Genomic DNA, 19,899 nt, shown 5'->3' with positions numbered 1-19,899 from the left:
GGTCCCATCTCCTGAAATTCCCACCCTTTTGCAGTTTCTTCAGTTTTAATCTACAGTGTATAACCAATAGATTGTGGTCATAGTCCACATCTGCCCCCGTAAATATCTTACAGTTTATAACCTGGTTCCTAAATCTCTGTCTTACCATTATATAATCTATCTGAAGCCTTCCAGCATCTCCAGGCCTCTTCCATGTATACAACCTTCTTTCATGATTCTTGAACCAAGTGTTAGCTATGATTAAGTTATGCTCTGTGCAAAATTCTACCAGGTGGCTTCCTCTTTCACTCCTTACCCCCATTCTGTATTCACCTACTATGTTTCCTCCTCTTCCTTTTCTTACTATCGAATTCCAGTCACCAATAACTATTAATTTTAATTTTCGTCTCCCTTCACTATCTGAATAATTTCTTTTATCTCACCAATCTCTTCATCATCTGTGGAGCTCATTGGCATATAAACTTGTACTACTGTGGTAGGTGTGGGCTTCATATCTATCTTGGCCACAATAATGCATTCACTATGCTGTTTTTAGTAACTTACCTGCACTCCTATTTTTTTTATTCATTAATAAACCTACTCCTGCATTATCTCTATTTGATTTTTTATTTATAACCGTGTAGTCACCTGACCAGAAGTCTTGTTCCTCCTACCACCGGACTTCACTAATTCCCATTATATCTAAATTGATTCTATCCATTTCTCATTTTAAATTTTCTAACCTACCTGCCCGATTACGGGATCTAACATTCCACGCTCTGATCTGTAGAACACCAGTTTTCTCTCTCCTGATACTGACATCCTCCTGAGTAGTCCTCACCCAGAGATTTGAATGGGGGTCTATTTTACCTCCGGAATATTTTACCCAAGAGGACACTGTACAGTAAAGCTGCATACCCTTGGGAAAAATTACGGCTGTAGTTTCCCCTTGCTTTCAGCCATTCGCAGTACCAGCACAGCAAAGCTGTTTTCGTTAGTGTTAGAAGGTCAGATCAGTCAATCATCCAGACTGTTGCCCCTGCAACTACTGAAAGGCTGCTGCCCCTCTTCAGGAACCACACATTTGTCCAGCCTCTCAACAGATACCCCTCCGTTGTGGTTGCACCTTCGATACAGCTATCTGTATCGCTGAGGCATGCAAGCCTCCCCACCAACAGCAAGATCCATGTTTCATGTAACTATTTAAACAGATATTTCCAGGGTGATTGGGGAAGAGCATTGCTGTGCACACTGTTGTGCATTGAAAACTTGCTATGGATAAAAACAATTGCCATGAGGTGTTTTATGATACATAAATGAATGGAAACATGATGAATTGTTAACAATTTTGTCTCTGAGACACATAGATGAAGTACAACAACAGCTGAATGTAATTGTTTAATAACATAAATATTAATACTAATTTTTAAAAGGTGAGAAAATTAAGTCATAAAAGGACAAAATAGGTACAAAGGAAGACAAGAAAAAGAAAGGTTAAAATTAGGAATATGAATTGAAAAGAGATGAATTGACAGGATCTGCAGTGATAAACAGGAAACTCCAGAGAAAAAAATTATGATAATGATAGAAAATAGGGGAAGACTGTTCATATATTAAGCATTATACAAGAAATTATATGCATGATTCAACTGATCCAGGGAACATAACAACTTTCAACTTTCAGAAAGTTGCCCCATTGAGATGCAGACAGTCACATTGGTGACCACTATCACTGGTAGCTCTGACCACTTTCAGCTGCTGGCAGCAGTGAGCATGTGTGAATGAAGTGTGCTTGCTTGTGTGAATTTGTGCTTGTTTTCTTTGCTGAAGAAGGCCTTAGCCAAAAGCTGTAATGTGTAAGTCTTTTCATTGTTACTGCAGCTCAGCAGGTCATCTCTACAGTGAGTAGCAATCTGTCCTTTTCTTCTATTATTTAACATCTAAAGGGCAATAAAAAAGTTTCCATTTGAGGGCTGTGCTGCAGTATATATGCAACATAGCACAATTCTGGTGTGGGTTTATAGTCACCAACATATAGGAAAGGGATTAGTGTGGCATTTGTTTATTTACAACATGTATGCGGTAAGTGTGGAAACGTAAACTATGGCGAAGTTATTACCAAACACATCCAAACAGGACTAATGTACTGGCTGCTCAAGGACAAACACTGATAGACATCCATCAGAGAATGAAGAATGTGTATGAGGAAGCATATCTGGGGAAAATGTCCTGGAAAGCAGTGGCAGTGAGTGCTGCTGCTTCATGATAAGCACTTCCCCAGACTACAAATGCCATAATGCAGAAGTTATGCCAATGGTAGTGAGAGACACTTGAGCACCCACCCTATGCTTCTGATAATTACAAATGCGATTATCATACCTTCAGTCCCTTACATATGTCCTTGAAGGGTTGGTGATTCCTGTTGCATGAGGATGTGCAGCAGGCAATTAGAGACTTCTCCATGCAGCAGGACCTGGCCTTTTACCAAACAGACATCTTCAGCTTGGTGCATCAGTGGATGATTGCTTCAATGCTCACGGCAAATTTGTCTGATTGGCATACTAATTCTGGACTGTATAACCTTCAAACAGAAACTTTTTGATTACCTCTTATAATTTTCTTAATCTGTAGTACAAATTTTTCCAAACTGGGAATTACTGTTAGTGCAGTTGCATTGAGCCACTTGACCCATTGCCAAATGCTTTATGATATTTAAGACTGTCAGCTTTCTGTTACATCAATCATAATTTTCTGAAACCAGCAAAACAAGCAAAACTTGAACCTAGGAGAAAGTCAATACTCACACTCCAATGAATGCATATATGTTCAAATATTTTTTCCTTCGTAATTCTTTGGTATTCAGAGAAAATCCTATGTTTGAGCCGTATCTCCAGTTCTGCATGTAATAACATTATGCACACCCTGTTGTTTAATGTTTTGGTCAGTAGTGTATTTTTCATTCTTGTTACTTACTTGTCTTTTCTCATCGCTTAAGTACGATAAAATGATATTGGAAGGTTTTGAATAGAATACAAATAATGAAAGGAGTAATGGTAACTACTCACCCTCTAGTTGAGGCATTGAGCGGTTGGCAGGCATGTAAAGGAGAGTTTAAATATGTTGCTGATCTTCTTCTGAACATTGTCTTTCTTCAGAGAGAGTTTAAATATGTTGCTGATCTTCTTCTGAACATTGTCTTTCTTCAGAGACATTGCAACTCTCCCCACCCCCCTTCCCCCCTTAACGCATACATAGCTCCGCCACTGGACAGTGTAGCTGGCAAGGCTAACACAGTCCTGTATATGCGCTTGGGTTTCACTGTCTTAAACGTGTTCATCCTCTAACTAGTGTTTTAACCATTACGGAAGGTTATCGTGTTATTATAGGTACTATGCACATGGAAAATCATAATGAATCATACTGAAAAGTACAGAAAACTTGATCAAAGTGGAGTGTGTATAATTCAAAAAATGTGCCAAAACCATGCAAATATTTCATTCCCAATGCATTCAATACACTTTTAGTATGTATGTTTGTGTGTGTTTGTCAAAAGGTTCGTTCTTAGGACTCTTACTTTTTATTTTTCATATTGACGTTCTTTCAACAGCAACATTACCAGATGATGAGTGCATTTTATTTACAGATGATACAAACTTTGTGATAAATAGCAAATAAAATTTAAGAATATTCTTCATAAAGACTTAAAAGTCAGTCAATTTTTGTACAGAATGATGTCTATTATTCAGTATTTTCAGTAGCTTGTCAACAAGCATACAAGATGCAACTACTAATTAAGTACAGTTTAAGAGGAACCAAAAGTATTTATTGATGGTCAACTCCTTGTACTCATTGATGATTTTTTTAGTAGAATATATTGATGTTTTTGTTATTAATTATATCTCATAATATGAATGCTATGAAATACTCGACTTTGCTACAGCTTCAGCATAGCAGTGGGATTTGTGTAAGTGACTTGCAAACTGATTTTGTTCTTGTAAGTGCTTGGATGCATTAGCCTTGGTATTGTTTTATATACATAAGTGTGTATATATTGAAATATTTGTTACAAGATTTTAATTAATGTGAATATGACAAAAGTGTATAATTTGTTCAGATTTTCCGCATCCTTGAGGATCGTTTCACATAAGATCTGTGGAAAGAATGTTAAGATATGAGGGTTTTCTGTAAATATTTATTGTGTATTTTTGTTTGTTTGACATCCTCCACATCCTTTAGGGGTTCTTCTCTGTAGATCTCCACAATGAACAGTGCATCTAATTTAATCTATTGCTATCTTGTTCCATAGCCGGCCTTCTTCGTGTCTCATAAACTTCTTGCTGAATGGTCGTTCTGTCATGTTGGAAATGCCAAGGAAAACTGGAGGAAAGATAATTTCACATTTGCTTGCTGCTCATGGCGGAGAAATATTTGTCCACACTTTAGTAACTGCACGTAGTGTCTTGGAAGATCCTCCTTCTATCAGTGAAGGTTGTGGAGGTCGTGTGACAGATTATCGGATAACGGTACTAATTTAGCTTCTTCATTTTTTAAATTTTATGCTATTTTTATCACTTACTTGTTTAAGAGGTCTATTCTCATTGATTATTTCTTTTAAGAACCTTCAAAGAGCTGAATCTATTTCATTACATCAATTTATTTCACTATGGCTGCTCTTCTTGGTAAACTGTACAGCAGTTATTGATCTACCTACAATGTACTTAGTTTTATTAAAAGAAATTGTCCCATATACCAGTTTTGCATGGTGTATGTAATTAGTTATGTTCATATTATAACCAGGATAATATAAAAACATAGCAATATTTTTGAACTTACTCTTCTGAAACCTATTTACCATGTTCTCATAGAAATCAGGTTGCTCTTCTGTCAACTGATTTAAATGTACTGTACCTCTCTTTGCTGGATATTTGTAATCTGTGCCTTGAATAGTAAGGGTAATTTCACATTTGAAAAGCATTGGCAGTTGATACTTTGTAACCAGCTTTGTAACCAGAGGATTGTGTGGATATGACATTATCAACTGAGTTTGGAAATATTTTATTTGCATTGGTTACTCCCTTTACGTTAAGTAGCATAGATACAAATGACAGAAATGAAATAGTTATAACTGTTATTGTTTCTTGTGGCACACCATCAAAGGGCTAACTAGAAGTCTTTGGGTTGACATCTTACTTTTTTGAAAATGCCTGTTGTCACACTTCATTCATAGTTATCATTATCAGCCATTTGACATCCATTACTGGATATTGGTCTTCTCCAGACTTCGTCCCCATGTCACTCCTGCAAGTTCATTTTTGCCATCTATCCACCTTCCATTATGTCATCATCTAGATCTGTTTTTTATCTCGTGGAATCCAGACAAGAACTTCCTAGGTAGATTTACTATACATTACCTAAATGCCATACCCACATCCATTGTGGTTTCTTTATAGCCATAACTGTGTCTTCCATTCCATGTTTTTATTTCATCTTGTATATTGTGTACCACCATGCAGCACCCAGCTGCTCCTTGAGCACTCCTTAGTTCTAGAAAGTCTGTGTATCAATAGTATAAGTAAAATCTGGTTATACAGACTGACTGTAAACTTTTAGTTTCAGGCACATCAGAAGCACATTTTGTTTAGGGGTTGTACCTCATTATTTCTACATAAGCATCATGAAATTATACTAGAGTGTTTATCCAAGTGTAATGACAAAAAGTTCATGGGTTTTCAGCCAGGTAACTAGATCAGTGTGTTGTGATGTTTTGAAAGATATCATACTCGCTGTATTACCGCAGTGTTCAAGAAGAGAGACAGACCACCATCAAATGTGATTACAGATTGAGATAGTGCATACAGTACCAGTATCTTGAGTGTTGCTATTGTCAGTGACTCATACTCCCAATTCATTTTCTTTCTGCAAACACAATTATTTGTTGGCATTTACATATGACACAAAAAACTACGTTAATGTACATGTATAACGAAATGTACTTTTAAGTAAAGCAAAGCATGTTATTTATCTCTTCATCATCATTATCATCATCATCATCATCATCATGTACAGTTTCCTGCCAGTGTTGAGTGAATCCACTGATTTTATATTTTCTTCATTTTAGGATTTTGGTGTGCTAATGCAGAATAACAAACTGATACCTCTGAAACGAAAATATGATGAAACTGAGCCAGAGACACCATTAGACAAGATGAGAGCCCGACTTGATCGCCATACAAAGTATTGGCCCATCACTATTTCATCAACATTAATTTTTAATCTGAGGATGGTATGTTTCTTTTACCATAGATCCCATATTAAATCAAAATGATATGCAATTATCTCAACGAGAACAGCAATACTAGTATATTCAGTAGTTAATTATTATATGTTGCTATTATTATTGTTGTTATTTCACAATGACCACAATAAAATGCCTGTGGAGTCTACACCTGCAGTTTACAGGATGCAAGGCTCAAGTACAGCGTCATTAAAAATATTGTGCTTTATTTGACAAGTGAAGGAAACTATTATGATTGTTTCAAAATTTTAGCATTGTAAATGTAGCATGCTATACTACAGCCAAACTTTAACTTGGGAATCACTGAAAGCTAGGCTGTAGAAGGATAAGAAAGGGGTTGTGTAAAAGTTGGAGCTATGCCAGAATCACTTCATTTTGGCTTCAAATGGCTCATTCTTTACATTATCTCGCCATTTTTGTGCCCTGTGTTGCTTTTCTTCACCTGACCCTCCTCCTTTTAGATTTTCCTTTTCAAGTCTCCTTCCCATTACTCTCAGTGAAACCTGTAACCACCCTTTCCATCCCTCCTTCCTCCCCCCCCCCCCCCCTTCACACACACACACACACACACACACACACACACACACACACACACACACACACACACAGAAGCATTAATAATTGCCCAAAGGCATAACAGGACAGGTAACCAATACAACTAGGAGCTCTCCCCAGTCACCAGTACTGGATGTGGACTCTGCTTGACTCCGTGGCTAAACTGCCACAGTAACTCACTGTAACATAACATTCAAAAACCTATTCACTAAAATTTACGTATAACAGATTCAGACAAGTGAGCAGTCTGTTGCGATTATGTAATTGTTTATTAATTCCAATTACACGTCATCAGACACATTGTCAGACTGGAACAATAAAGAAATAGTTACAACTCAGATATGTAGGTCTCATATCACTAAGAAGTGAGTAAATTTGAGAAACTTTTAAAACTTAGTTGGTTGAACAATGAAAGTCTTAAGTATGGGACCCAGTTGTCATGTAAAACAGAGGTGAAAAACACCTTATCATAAACTACAAATTGACATAGGGGAGCCATAAAAAGACACAGAAAGATGACTAGCAAAAACATTGAGCATAACAGATTAGGGGAGAAGGGAAGGGGGAGTAGCAAATCAAATATGAAGGCAACCAGAATGAAAAACACTCTTATCATGGCAAAAAAGGGGGGTGGGGGAGGCGAATATTTCCTAAGGGAAGTAGCTTTTCAATTTACCTGGCAGCTTCGAGACATTTAATTCAAAACATCTTGACATAGACACACTTTTTTCACTTGTTAGTATTAGTACCCATGTCATGAAATATCATGCAGTGTATCAAGTAAAATAACATGATACTTGATGTGATATTGTACAGCATGACACATGCCATCATGTCATCCAACATGGCATTTGTCGTGTCGTGCAGTATAACACAAAACGTCATTAAAGTTTAGGATGCATGCATCCCCACACTGTACTATTTTCGATTAGAGATGCACTGCCAAGCTCCGATACTGCCTATTATAGATGTAACCCACTCTCTAGAAGCACATAAATGTGCTTATAGTCTCTCTTGCATCCATCACCATACATGTAACAGGGTATGGATTTGGGGGAGAAAAGTTCCTCTCCAGGAAACAATCAGTCACCCCCAACCTAAAACCAAAAACTTGTCTTAGTGTTCCTCCAGGAAAAAATCCACGCCCAGAAATTTTATCCCTCAGAAAAACTCTTTTAGCTATTACAAGTATGCTCTTCAGCTGTATGATATTACATGTTATTTACTGTGGCTGGCAAATGTCCTGGATTTTGGGCACAGGATCAGGGACTTTAGCTTATAAATTGCAAGATGCAGGTGTGCCAACACATTGCAGCTAAGGGAGCTCACTGTCCTGGGGAAGTAGGATTAACTTAAAAGATTTAAATGTCTTTGATACTGCCAAATAAGTCAAAAAGCTAGTTCCATTCTTTTCATTCCTACCTCTGGCCAGGGTGGACCTATTTTTGTGTTGTGATAGGAGCATTTTGCATTGTGGTTCCCAACTTTAGCTCTACCATGAAACATTGCAACAGCCAACCTGAATTAAGGATGAGTATGAGTGACTGAAATGAGATCAGCAGATCTCTGAAACATAATATACATGACAAAATCCTATCATCTTTCCAATCCTGTATGAAAATTGATGAACTTTAGCTTCTTTTGTTTGAAAATAAATTTTCTACAAGATTTCATAGTAGTTTCTGAAGATTTTATGTGCAACTTTAGAGTGCTGTGTCATGGCATTGGATGAAACTTTTTCAAAACAATGGGACAACTATTAATTACATGTATTTGTCTACTTTTGTACAAAATTTGAACCCTTCTTTGTGTGTGAAGTGTGAATTACACTATATTTTTGAAAATTCAATTTAAATTTTATAGTAAGATTTCATTTTTTATGTATTTTATCCACTTTAACATGCAACCACACATTCAGTTCATGTAAGAACATATTTTACAAACTGCATTTAGTTCAACTTTAAGTCATTGTATCTCCACAATCGATGAAGATTATTAGATAAAAAAATTGTTTTAGCTGTATCGATTTATCTACCTTTGTTCAAAGTTTGAGATGATTCGTACAAGTTACACAAATGGCTTGCTCAAAAACTTCTGAAAATGTGTTTTTTCTTTACGTGCTGCATTCTGGTTAACTTAAACATCATTGTATCTCAGCAGCCCATAAAGGGTATTGGATATATATTAAAAAAAAATGTTTCTTGACTTTATCCATTTCTCAATCTTTGTGCAAAGTTTGAAGTGATTTGTACAAGTTTAAAGTATAGAAGTGGTGTGCTTCAGAAGCCTCTCAGAAAAACATGTTTTTGCATGTAAAATCCGAATGGTGCACAGGCAAATGATTCTGTTAGCTAAGCTATAGTTTCAAAGCAAGAAGGAAGGAAGATTGGGTTTAATGTCCCCTTGACATTGAGGTCATTTTAGACGGAGCACAAGCTTGGATTGTGTCAAGGATAAGGAAAGAAATTGGCTGTGCCTATTGAAAGGAACCATCCCAGCAGTTTCCTGGAGCGGTTTGGGAAAATCATCGAAAACCTAAATCCAGATGGCTGGACGTGGGTCTGAACAGTTGTCCTTCAGAATGCGAGTCCAGTGTGCTAACCACTGCCCCACCTCGCTCAGTAACTTTAATTTCAGCCCAATTAAATTTCAGCCCATTTAAAATCTTTTCAAAAAGAATTAATTATTTCACAGCTCCAGTTTGTCATTCAGAACTTACTTAATGTGCAGTAACATAGCAACAGTGAGACAGATGTTCAAATGGCTATGCAAATAGCTACTGATTGGGGCTAAACCAAATATTATGTACCATTTACCCCATGATCCTGGCTTAGATAGAAACCATATAGTGAGCACCAAGACATCACCCCCCCCCCCCTCCAAAAAGAAAATCGCAATTCTGTCCGCATCCTTTTCACACATATTTGTTGAAGGAAGAGCTGGTGCATTAGTAGACGCGCATTCACAATGATGAAATTGAATGAGGTGGAACTGCAATGCCCTCAATGATCATAAATACAGAAGTGGTGTAGCGATGTTACAGCCAACGAACTGTGTGAGTTAGGGACTAGCTAGGTAGTGGTGCTAGGGCAGCAGGAATTTAAATGATGTGCATGGGAATGGGGAGGGGAGGTGAAGGGAAAAGAGAGAAGAGAAGGGTGAAGGGGAGGATGTGTATATACAGGGAAAATTGCATATTAATATGAAAGGAAAGGAAAAAATGAGGATAAAAGAGGAAGTGGTGTGACGTGAGGTTCATGTAAGATAGCCCTGCGGTCTAGGGAGGTGCTGGTTTTAGAGATTTTTAAATAGTATATTCTGTCTACCAGACTAGGGTGATATCCATTGATTCTAGCAATGTGTCTCAAATTTGCAAGCTCTTGTTTGACGGTTTCTGAATCTAAGGACAGGTCACACAAACGGTCGACCACAGAAGAAAAAAAGCTTCTTTTGTAACTGAAAGGATGGAAGGATGTTGAGTTGATGATTGTGTCACTGTCTGTCGGCTTTCTATAAAGCCCAAACTTGATGTAATTATTGAATAAAGTGAGTGTTAGGTACAAATAATTATGGAGCACTCAGGTCACGTGTGTTGGTGAATGAAAACCATTTTTGGATGAAGATGGCAAAATTCATCTCGGAGGAGGCATATGTCATTCATGTAGGCATTCATTGTAATAAAAATATCATCCATGTGTCTGCAGTAAAAAAGGATTTTCGTACTAACGGCAGAAGCTTGCATAAAATAGCAGTTTTCAAGTGTATTGACCAAATTATCTGCTTAAAATCCTGTGAGGCTGCCTATTTGTTTATAAGGCTGTCAATAAAAGAAAAATAATTATGTAAGGTAATGAGGCAAAGGAGAGAGATGAGCTTGTTGACTTCATCTGGATTTAATTTGCCATTTCTGGACAGGTTTTAAAGAATGATATCTAGTGTTTCTTGAACAGGAAGATTAGTATATATCAAACTGTGGAAAATCCACAGTGGAATAACGACAATATTCTGAAAAAGATAGATTGCTACTCACCGTGTAGAGGAGATGTTGAGTTGCAGACAGGCACAACAAAAAGACAGCTTAACATGTGAGCTTTCAGCCAATAGGCATTTTTCTAACATAGAAAACACTCACACACACATTCACACAAGCACAATTCATGAACATGTGACCACTGTCTCTAGCCACTGAGGCCAACATCTCCTCTGTGTGGTGAGTAGCAATCAATTGTTTCATAACATTTACATATGTATATAGATATATTTTGTAAAAGTGCAAACAAGGAGAGGACAACAAAAATTTTTGTTGTAGTCATTCAACTAGTACTGTTTGGTTAGGACAGAGTTGGAGGTTTCAAAGGTATAAAATTGTTTGAGCATATTTAATACAATCTTGGAAACAAGTTCAGTAGTATTGCCTCTACAATTAACAACGGCACAGATTGGGAAAAATTCCTTGTGAGACTTGATCTGGGGGTGAAAGGTTGATATTCTTGGAATCCTGACTTTGTATTTATAATGGTTATCAGGGCAGATTATATTGTACAGACTACTGTCCCATCTTTATTACAAACAGTTTTGGAAGATAATTGTCTCCCTTTGTCTCTTGCTTTACATGAGATTTTTCATTGATTAGTTTTATCATCAACTGCATGATCTAAAGCAATCTTTAAATGTGCAATGAGATCACTGGTCCGATGTTCATTTGAAATGAGCTGAATATTGCTCTTGAGACTTTCCTTAGGAAGATCGAGCTGTTTATTACTAAACTGAACGGAGGTGAGGCTGACCACTCTTTCTGCAAATGGGAAGATACCTTGGAATTTACTGCTTTGATTCAGATCATAATGTGCTGCAAGGTATGTTTTCTGTAGTGGGGAGATATTTTTAAATTACTTTCCTTTAATAAGTAACTTTCTCATATAGGAGGGAGCTAACAACTTCCATAAATTGGTCTAACTGGGAGTGGTCAAGCTCACAAACTGTCCTCGAATGAAAAGATACCATTGATGACCGTGCAGCTTCTCTAGAATAAATGACCGGGATTCGAACCCGGGTTCTCCTGCTTACATGGCAGACGCTCTATTCATCTGAGCCACCGGATACACATATGAATTATCATTTATTCTAGAGAAGCTGCACGGTCATCAATGGTATCTGTTCTTCCGAGAACAGTTACTATCTTCATATATATAGTTAAAGGCTACCCACCCATTGACCTTCGTCTGTGCGAATGCTCACAGGTTGCTTGAACTCTTACGGGAATCGTCACCTTAGTGTGCACGAGTAATGAGTGGATGGGCAAATATCTATCAGGTCCATTACGTATGTAGATTGTGAACATTTGGGAATGTGGGTCTCACAGGAAGCGTGCAAGGGATAAGTCCCTGCAGTCACGCTATTCATTTGTGTATTCTTTGGCTCAGATGGATAGAGCGTCTGCCATGCAAGCAGGAGATCCCGGGTTCGAGTCCCGGTCGGGGCACACATTTTCAGCTGTCCCCATCAAGGTATATCAAAAACACCTGTCGGCAGCTGAGGGTTTCAGTTAATTATCATTTAAATAATTAAAAGTATTCCCGGACTTTATGTACACTCTGTGTTAACCATCTTCTTTCCAAAATGACACTTCCAGCCCCTCCTTCCCCACCCATCTGACTATAACTCGCCTCCTTTCCCTCCGTCTTATTCTATCTCCTCATTAAAACCAATTCCTCCACCCTCCTCTTCTTTGGACACCTATGGCACACTCTTTTCATTCTTCCCAGGTCCAAATTTTCCTCTAACAGCACGACAAGCTTCCCTTTCCGTTCGTGCAACATTACCCACTATCTTACATGATCCTCATCTCACAACGTTTCCTCTTTTACCCCCCTTTTTCCTCTTCTTTTCATATTAATACATGAAGTTCCCTATATTCAACCTCCTCCCCTCCCCTCCCCTCCCCCCCCCCCCCCCCTTCTGCACATCATCTAAATTTCCACTGTTCCAGACCGAGCAAGGTGGCACAGTGGCTAGCACAATGGACTCGCATTCAGGAGGACAACGGTTCAATCCCGTGTCTGGCCTCCTGATTTAGGTTTTCCGTGATTTCCCTAAATCACTCCAGGTAAATGCCAGGATGGTTCCTTTGAAAGGGCACAGCCGACTTCCTTCCCCGTCCTTCCCTAATCCAATGAGACCGATGACCTCACTATCTGGTCTCCTCCGCCAGACAACCTCAACTGCTCCAGCACTGTCACCTGGCTGGCGCCCATGTTGCACAGTTCCCTGTCCGTAACATTGTTGCACCGCTTCTGTGTATTTGGGCTGTAATTATTTCCTTATTGTTCCAGTCCAATGATACACTAATCATTTGAGACACACACTTGGAATTAATAAACAATTACGTATGTGCAACAGACTGTTCACTCATTTGATCCCTTAAGCTACTGTTGCTGCACCTACCATAATTGAATGGAATGCAGTACATTACGCAAGACAATTTCACACAAGATAAACAAGGCAAATACATTCATGAACTCTTAACAGAAGTATCTAAAAATTAATAAAGCTGCCTCATCTTAACTAATGCATCAATAAGGTGATTAACCCACACGAAACACCCAACAAAATTAATTAAATTACAATATTGAACTTTGGGAAAAACACAGGATATAGTTAATCAGTTTGTAAAACTCCAAAACACTGAAGATGCTTCAGTTAATCCAAACTCACAGGCCTCTGATGTAACCAAAAGCAAAGTCAGAGCCAAGCATCTAATACAATAACAGAATAAGCCTTTACGGTAACTGATGAAGCTTGAGAACCCAAGCAAAACTGGCCAGGATGAGCATCAACAGATACAGTTTGTAGAACACAGAAAGGTTGAAAGTAAACGTACACAAACGCACTCTCCAATTGTAATTCCCCTGGTGACGACAGCTGACACATGAGAGGTATCCCACAGCAGCAATTTCCTCAATCTGTACAGCCTCTGCCTGCCACTAGCCAGTGCTCTTGGAGTTCCACATGCTTTTATAGAATAGAATCCTGCCAGCACATCTGCTTCCTCTTGCTAGTCTGCACAGCCCAAGCACACAGTCCTCAGCAGGTGCTGTCGTGCCCATGTGCTCCAAATCGAATGCCAAAACATAATCCATCCAGCCTGCACGGTGATCCCTGTAAGAGCTGTGGTTGGATTGCACCCTCTCATCAGATGCGCCCAAACCTGTTGTTGGATAATCACTGTAGATAATAGTGGACAAGTGCTATAAATACAAACCGTCACTGCTGATAAGCCATTAAACTTTTATTCTGGAGGTGGTAGTGTTCCAATCCACCATGTGGCCATCTCATAAAATTGGGATGAAGTATGTTTCCCACATGTGCTTTATGTGAACATTGGATTGAACACTTCAAAACTTTCTACACTTCATATCTTCATCAGTAGTTACTGCATGCTATACATCCTACGTACTTCTAGTTTTTTTTTTTTTTTTGTGCTGAAAAGTATAAATATAGTAAGTACAACCTATCATTCTTTTTTAACGTGATTGGAATTTTCTTTCAGATTTAAACTGTCTATTACACTACTAATATCAGTTTTTGTTTTCAGTACATTGATCCTCTTCCTCAGTTGATGGTGAAAGAAGAGCTCACAAACGAAGAAGTAGTGCAATGCAAGCAAGTAATCTATAATCTCATTGGTTTGGAATCAAAACATGAGAACCTACAAACACCAAATATGGGACAGAGGGGAAAGGGTCCAAAAAGGTGAGTATCACCACCAATAAAAATAATAATAATAATAATAATAATAATAATAATAATAATAATTCTACCCGTGGAGGCCCGGGAAAAGAATAGGCCTCCGGTATGTTCTGCCAGTCGTAAAAGGCGACGAAAAGAACAAACCACTAATAGGGCTAACCCCCCTTTAGTGTGATTAGTTGGTTCAGGACAGAACTAAAGAAGCCTCGGACAAGCGCCGTCATGGTCGGGGACGACGCTTGAACCCTATGCCCGCCCACAATGGTAACGACACTGCTAGCCAACTGGAAAATGATTTAAATCCAAATAGAGGTGTTTTGCAGGATATGCTTCCTGCAACCACCCTAGAAGGAAAACAAAGACAGAGGATGAGATGGTCAGATGAAGTTAATCGACACCTCATGTTCTGTTATTACCAAGCAACAAACCTAGGAACCAACACAACTGGATACAGATCACAAGTACACACAACATTTATTACCAGATACCCAGAATTAAAATTTTTAACAGAACAACGACTAGCTGATCAGATCCGTGTAATAATCAAAAATAACAGGATACCCCAGTCAGAATTAGAAAACATCAAACAACAAGTACAACAAATACTAGAACAAAATAATGTGCAATCAGAAGAAGAAGAAGAAAATACAGTAATGGACTCAAACATCCCAGAGCAAACAAACAAAGAACAACACACATCAATTAAACAATCAGAGGAAAACGACATCTTAAGACAGCCACCAGAACAAGCACAAATAGAACACGAAGTGACACACATGTTAGATATAGAAGAGAAATTTCAGCTGACATATATAGAATACAAAGACACAAATACAGACATTAGACCATTCTTGCATAGACCACCAAATAACCCACAAGTCGAAACAACAATAACAACTATCAACACAATCATACACAACAAAATAAATGAAAATACAACAATGGAAGAGTTACAACTACTGGTTTATGTAGGAGCACTCACTACACTAAATATACACACTAGGCAGAGATCAGAACCAACCAACACACAGAAGAAACCCACAAAACCAGCATGGCAACACAGGCTACAGATCAGAATAGAAAAACTGAGAAAAGACATCGGACAGCTAACACAATTTATAAGAAATGAAATATCAGACAAAAAACGAAAAAGGTTAGGTAAAATCTCACAACAAGAAGCAATGGAGCAATTAGATGAAAAGAAGCAGAAGTTACAAGCATTGGCCAAACGACTTAGAAGATACAAAAAAAGTGAAAATAGAAGGAAACAAAACCAAACATTCAACACAAACCAAAAGAAATTTTACCAGACAATAGATAACACACACATTAAAATAGACAATCCACCAAACATAACAGACATGGAACACTTCTGGAGCAACATATGGTCAAACCCGGTACAACATAACAGGCATGCACGGTGGATACAAGCAGAAACAGACTCATACAAGATGATACCACAAATGCCTGAAGTGATAATTTTGCAACATGAAGTCACCCGAGCAATTAATTCTACGCACAATTGGAAAGCCCCTGGAAATGATAAAATAGCAAATTTCTGGCTAAAGAAGTTCACCTCAACACATTCACATCTAATTAAATTATTTAACAGTTACATTGCAGACCCATACACATTCCCTGATACACTTACACATGGAATAACCTATCTGAAACCTAAAGATCAAGCAGACACAGTAAACCCAGCTAAATATCGCCCCATAACATGCCTACCAACAATCTACAAAATATTAACTTCAGTCATTACACAGAAATTAATGACACATACAACACAGAACAAAATTATAAATGAAGAACAAAAAGGCTGTTGCAAAGGAGCACGAGGATGTAAAGAGCAACTGATAATAGATGCAGAGGTGACATATCAAGCTAAAACTAAACAAAGGTCACTACACTACGCATACATTGATTACCAAAAAGCTTTTGATAGTGTACCCCACTCATGGTTACTACAGATATTGGAAATATACAAAGTAGATCCTAAATTGATACAGTTCCTAAACATAGTTATGAAAAACTGGAAAACCACACTTAATATCCAAACAAACTCTAATAATATCACATCACAGCCAATACAGATTAAGTGTGGAATATACCAAGGAGACTCATTAAGTCCTTTCTGGTTCTGCCTTGCTCTGAACCCACTATCCAACATGCTAAACAATACAAATTATGGATACAATATTACTGGAACATACCCACACAAAATCACACATTTGCTATACATGGATGATCTAAAACTACTGGCAGCAACCAATCAACAACTCAACCAATTACTAAAGATAACAGAAGGATTCAGCAATGATATAAGTATGGCTTTTGGAACAGACAAATGTAAGAAAAATAGCATAGTCAAGGGAAAACACACTAAACAAGAAGATTACATATTGGATAACAGCGACTGCATAGAAGCGATGGAAAAAACGGATGCCTATAAATATCTAGGATACAGGCAAAAAATGGGAATAGATAATACAAATATTAAAGAAGAACTAAAAGAAAAATATAGACAAAGACTAACAAAAATACTGAAAACAGAACTGACAGCAAGAAACAAGACAAAAGCTATAAATACTTATGCCATACCAATATTGACCTACTCATTTGGAGTAGTGAAATGGAGTAACACAGACCTAGAAGCACTCAATACACTTACACGATCACAATGCCACAAATATAGAATACATCACATACATTCAGCAACAGAAAGATTCACATTAAGCAGAAAGGAAGGAGGAAGGGGATTTATCGACATAAAAAACCTACATTATGGACAGGTAGACAATTTAAGAAAATTCTTTCTAGAACGAGCAGAAACTAGCAAAATACACAAGGCAATCACTCATATAAATACATCGGCTACACCACTGCAATTTCATAACCACTTCTACAACCCTTTAGATCACATAACATCAACAGATACGAAGAAAGCAAATTGGAAAAAGAAAACACTTCATGGCAAGCACCCATATCATCTAACACAGCCACACATCGATCAAGACGCATCCAACACATGGCTAAGAAAAGGCAATATATACAGTGAGACAGAAGGATTCATGATTGCAATACAGGATCAAACAATAAACACCAGGTATTTCAGCAAGCATATTATTAAAGATCCCAATACCACAACAGATAAATGCAGACTTTGTAAACAACAAATAGAAACAGTAGATCACATCACAAGCGGATGTACAATACTAGCAAATACAGAATACCCCAGAAGACATGACAATGTCGCAAAAATAATACATCAACAGCTTGCCTTACAACATAAACTTATAAAACAACACGTTCCTACATACAAGTATGCACCACAAAATGTACTGGAGAATGATGAATACAAATTATACTGGAACAGAACGATTATAACAGATAAAACAACGCCACATAACAAACCTGACATCATACTCACCAATAAAAAGAAGAAATTAACACAACTAATCGAAATATCCATACCCAATACAACAAATATACAAAAGAAAACAGGAGAAAAAATTGAAAAATACATCCAACTGGCTGAGGAAGTCAAAGACATGTGGCATCAGGATAAAGTTGACATCATACCAATTATACTATCAACTACAGGAGTCATACCACACAATATCCACCAATACATCAATGCAATACAGCTACATCCAAACATATATATACAATTACAGAAATCCGTAATTATTGATACATGTTCAATTACCCGAAAGTTCCCAAATGCAATATAACATATACCGTACAGCAAAAAGGAAGTGACGCTTGATAAAGGTCCGCGTCACTCCATTCCTCACCAGACTTAACGTCTGAGAAAGTAAAGATAATAATAATAATAATTGAGAAAGAAATATTTTACTGTAAGTAATGTTGATGTTGTTGTTGGTGTTGTTGTTGTTGTTGTTGTGGTCATCAGTCCAGAGTTCTTCATCTCCAAGTAACTACTGCAACCTACATCCTTCTGAATCTGCCTAGTGTATTCATCACTTGGTCTTCCTCTACAATTTTTACCCTCCACGCTGCCCTCCAATACTAAATTGGTGATCCCTTGATGCCTCAGAAAATGTCCTACCAACCGATTCCCTCTTGTAGTCAAGTTGTGCCACAAATTCCTCTTCTCCCCAATTCTGTTCAATGCCTCCTCGTTAGTTACACGATCTACCCATCTAATCTTCAGCATTATTCTGTAGTACCATATTTCGAAAGCTTCTGTTCTCTTCTTGTCTAAACTATCTATCGTACATGTTTCACTTCCATACATGGCTACACTCCGCACAAATACTTTCAGAAACGACATTTAAATCTATACTCATTGTTAACAAATTTCACTTCTTCAGAAACACTTTTCTTGCCATTGCTATCCTCTCTACTTTGACCATCGTCAGTTAATTTGCTCCCCAAATAGCAAAACTCATCTGCTACTTTAAGTGTCTCATTTCCTAATTTAATACCCTCAGCATCAACTTATTTAATTTGACTACATTCCATTATACTTGTTTTGCTTTTGTTGATGTTCATCTTATATCCTCCTTTCAAGACACTGTCCATTCCATTCAACTGCTCTTCCAGGTCCTTCACTGTTTCTGACAGAATTACAGTGTCATCAGCAAACTTGAAAGTTTTTATTTCTTCTCCATGGATTTTAATTCCTACTCTGAATTTTTCTTTTGTTTCTTTTACTGCTTGCTCGGTATACGGATTGAATAACTTTGGAGATAGGCTACAACCCTTCTCAAACACTGCTCCCCTTTCGTGCCCCTCAACTCTTATAACTGCCTTCTGGTTTCTGTACAAATTGTAAATAGCCTTTCTCTCCCTTTATTTGACCCATGCCACCTTCAGAATTTGAAAGAGAGTATTCCAGTCAACATTGTCAAAAGCTTTCACTAAGTCTACAAATGTTAGAAATGTAGGTTTGCCTTTCCTTTATCTTCTAAGATAAGTTGAACGGTCAGTATTGCCTCACGTGTTCCAACATTTCTGTGGAATCCAAACTAATCTTCCCTGAGGTTGGTTTGTACCAGTTTTTCCATTCGTCTGTAAAGAATTCATGTTAGTATTTTGCAGACATGACTCATTAAACTGATAGTTTTGTAATTTTCACGCCTGTCAATGCCTGCTTTCTTTCAGATTGGAACTGTTATACCCTTCGTGAAGTCTGAGAGTATTTCGTCTATCTCATACATCTTGCTCACCATATGATAGAGTTTTGCCAGGCCTAGCTCTCCCAAGGCTATCTGTAGTTCTGTTGTCTACTCCTGAGGCCTTGTTTCAATTTAGGTCTTTCAATGCTCTGTCAAATTCTTCATGCAGTATCG

General features: G+C 37.7%; 1 protein-coding gene across 1 annotated transcript in view; it reads left to right on the top strand.

Moving 5' to 3' along the window:
* Positions 1-19,899, top strand: part of LOC126236450 (integrator complex subunit 13) — a 242,279-nt gene that overhangs the window by 93,016 nt on the left and 129,364 nt on the right. Inside the window, exons 8-10 of the mRNA XM_049945769.1 lie at positions 4,286-4,502; positions 6,098-6,262; positions 14,424-14,581. Coding sequence (XP_049801726.1) covers positions 4,286-4,502; positions 6,098-6,262; positions 14,424-14,581 — 540 coding nt within the window. The remainder of the gene's footprint in view (positions 1-4,285; positions 4,503-6,097; positions 6,263-14,423; positions 14,582-19,899) is intronic.

This window comes from Schistocerca nitens, chromosome 2 (assembly GCF_023898315.1).
Source record: "Schistocerca nitens isolate TAMUIC-IGC-003100 chromosome 2, iqSchNite1.1, whole genome shotgun sequence".
Lineage (NCBI taxonomy): Eukaryota > Metazoa > Arthropoda > Insecta > Orthoptera > Acrididae > Schistocerca > Schistocerca nitens.
The sequence above is the reverse complement of the archived record's forward strand: the minus strand, read 5'-3'. Positions and strand labels throughout refer to the sequence as shown.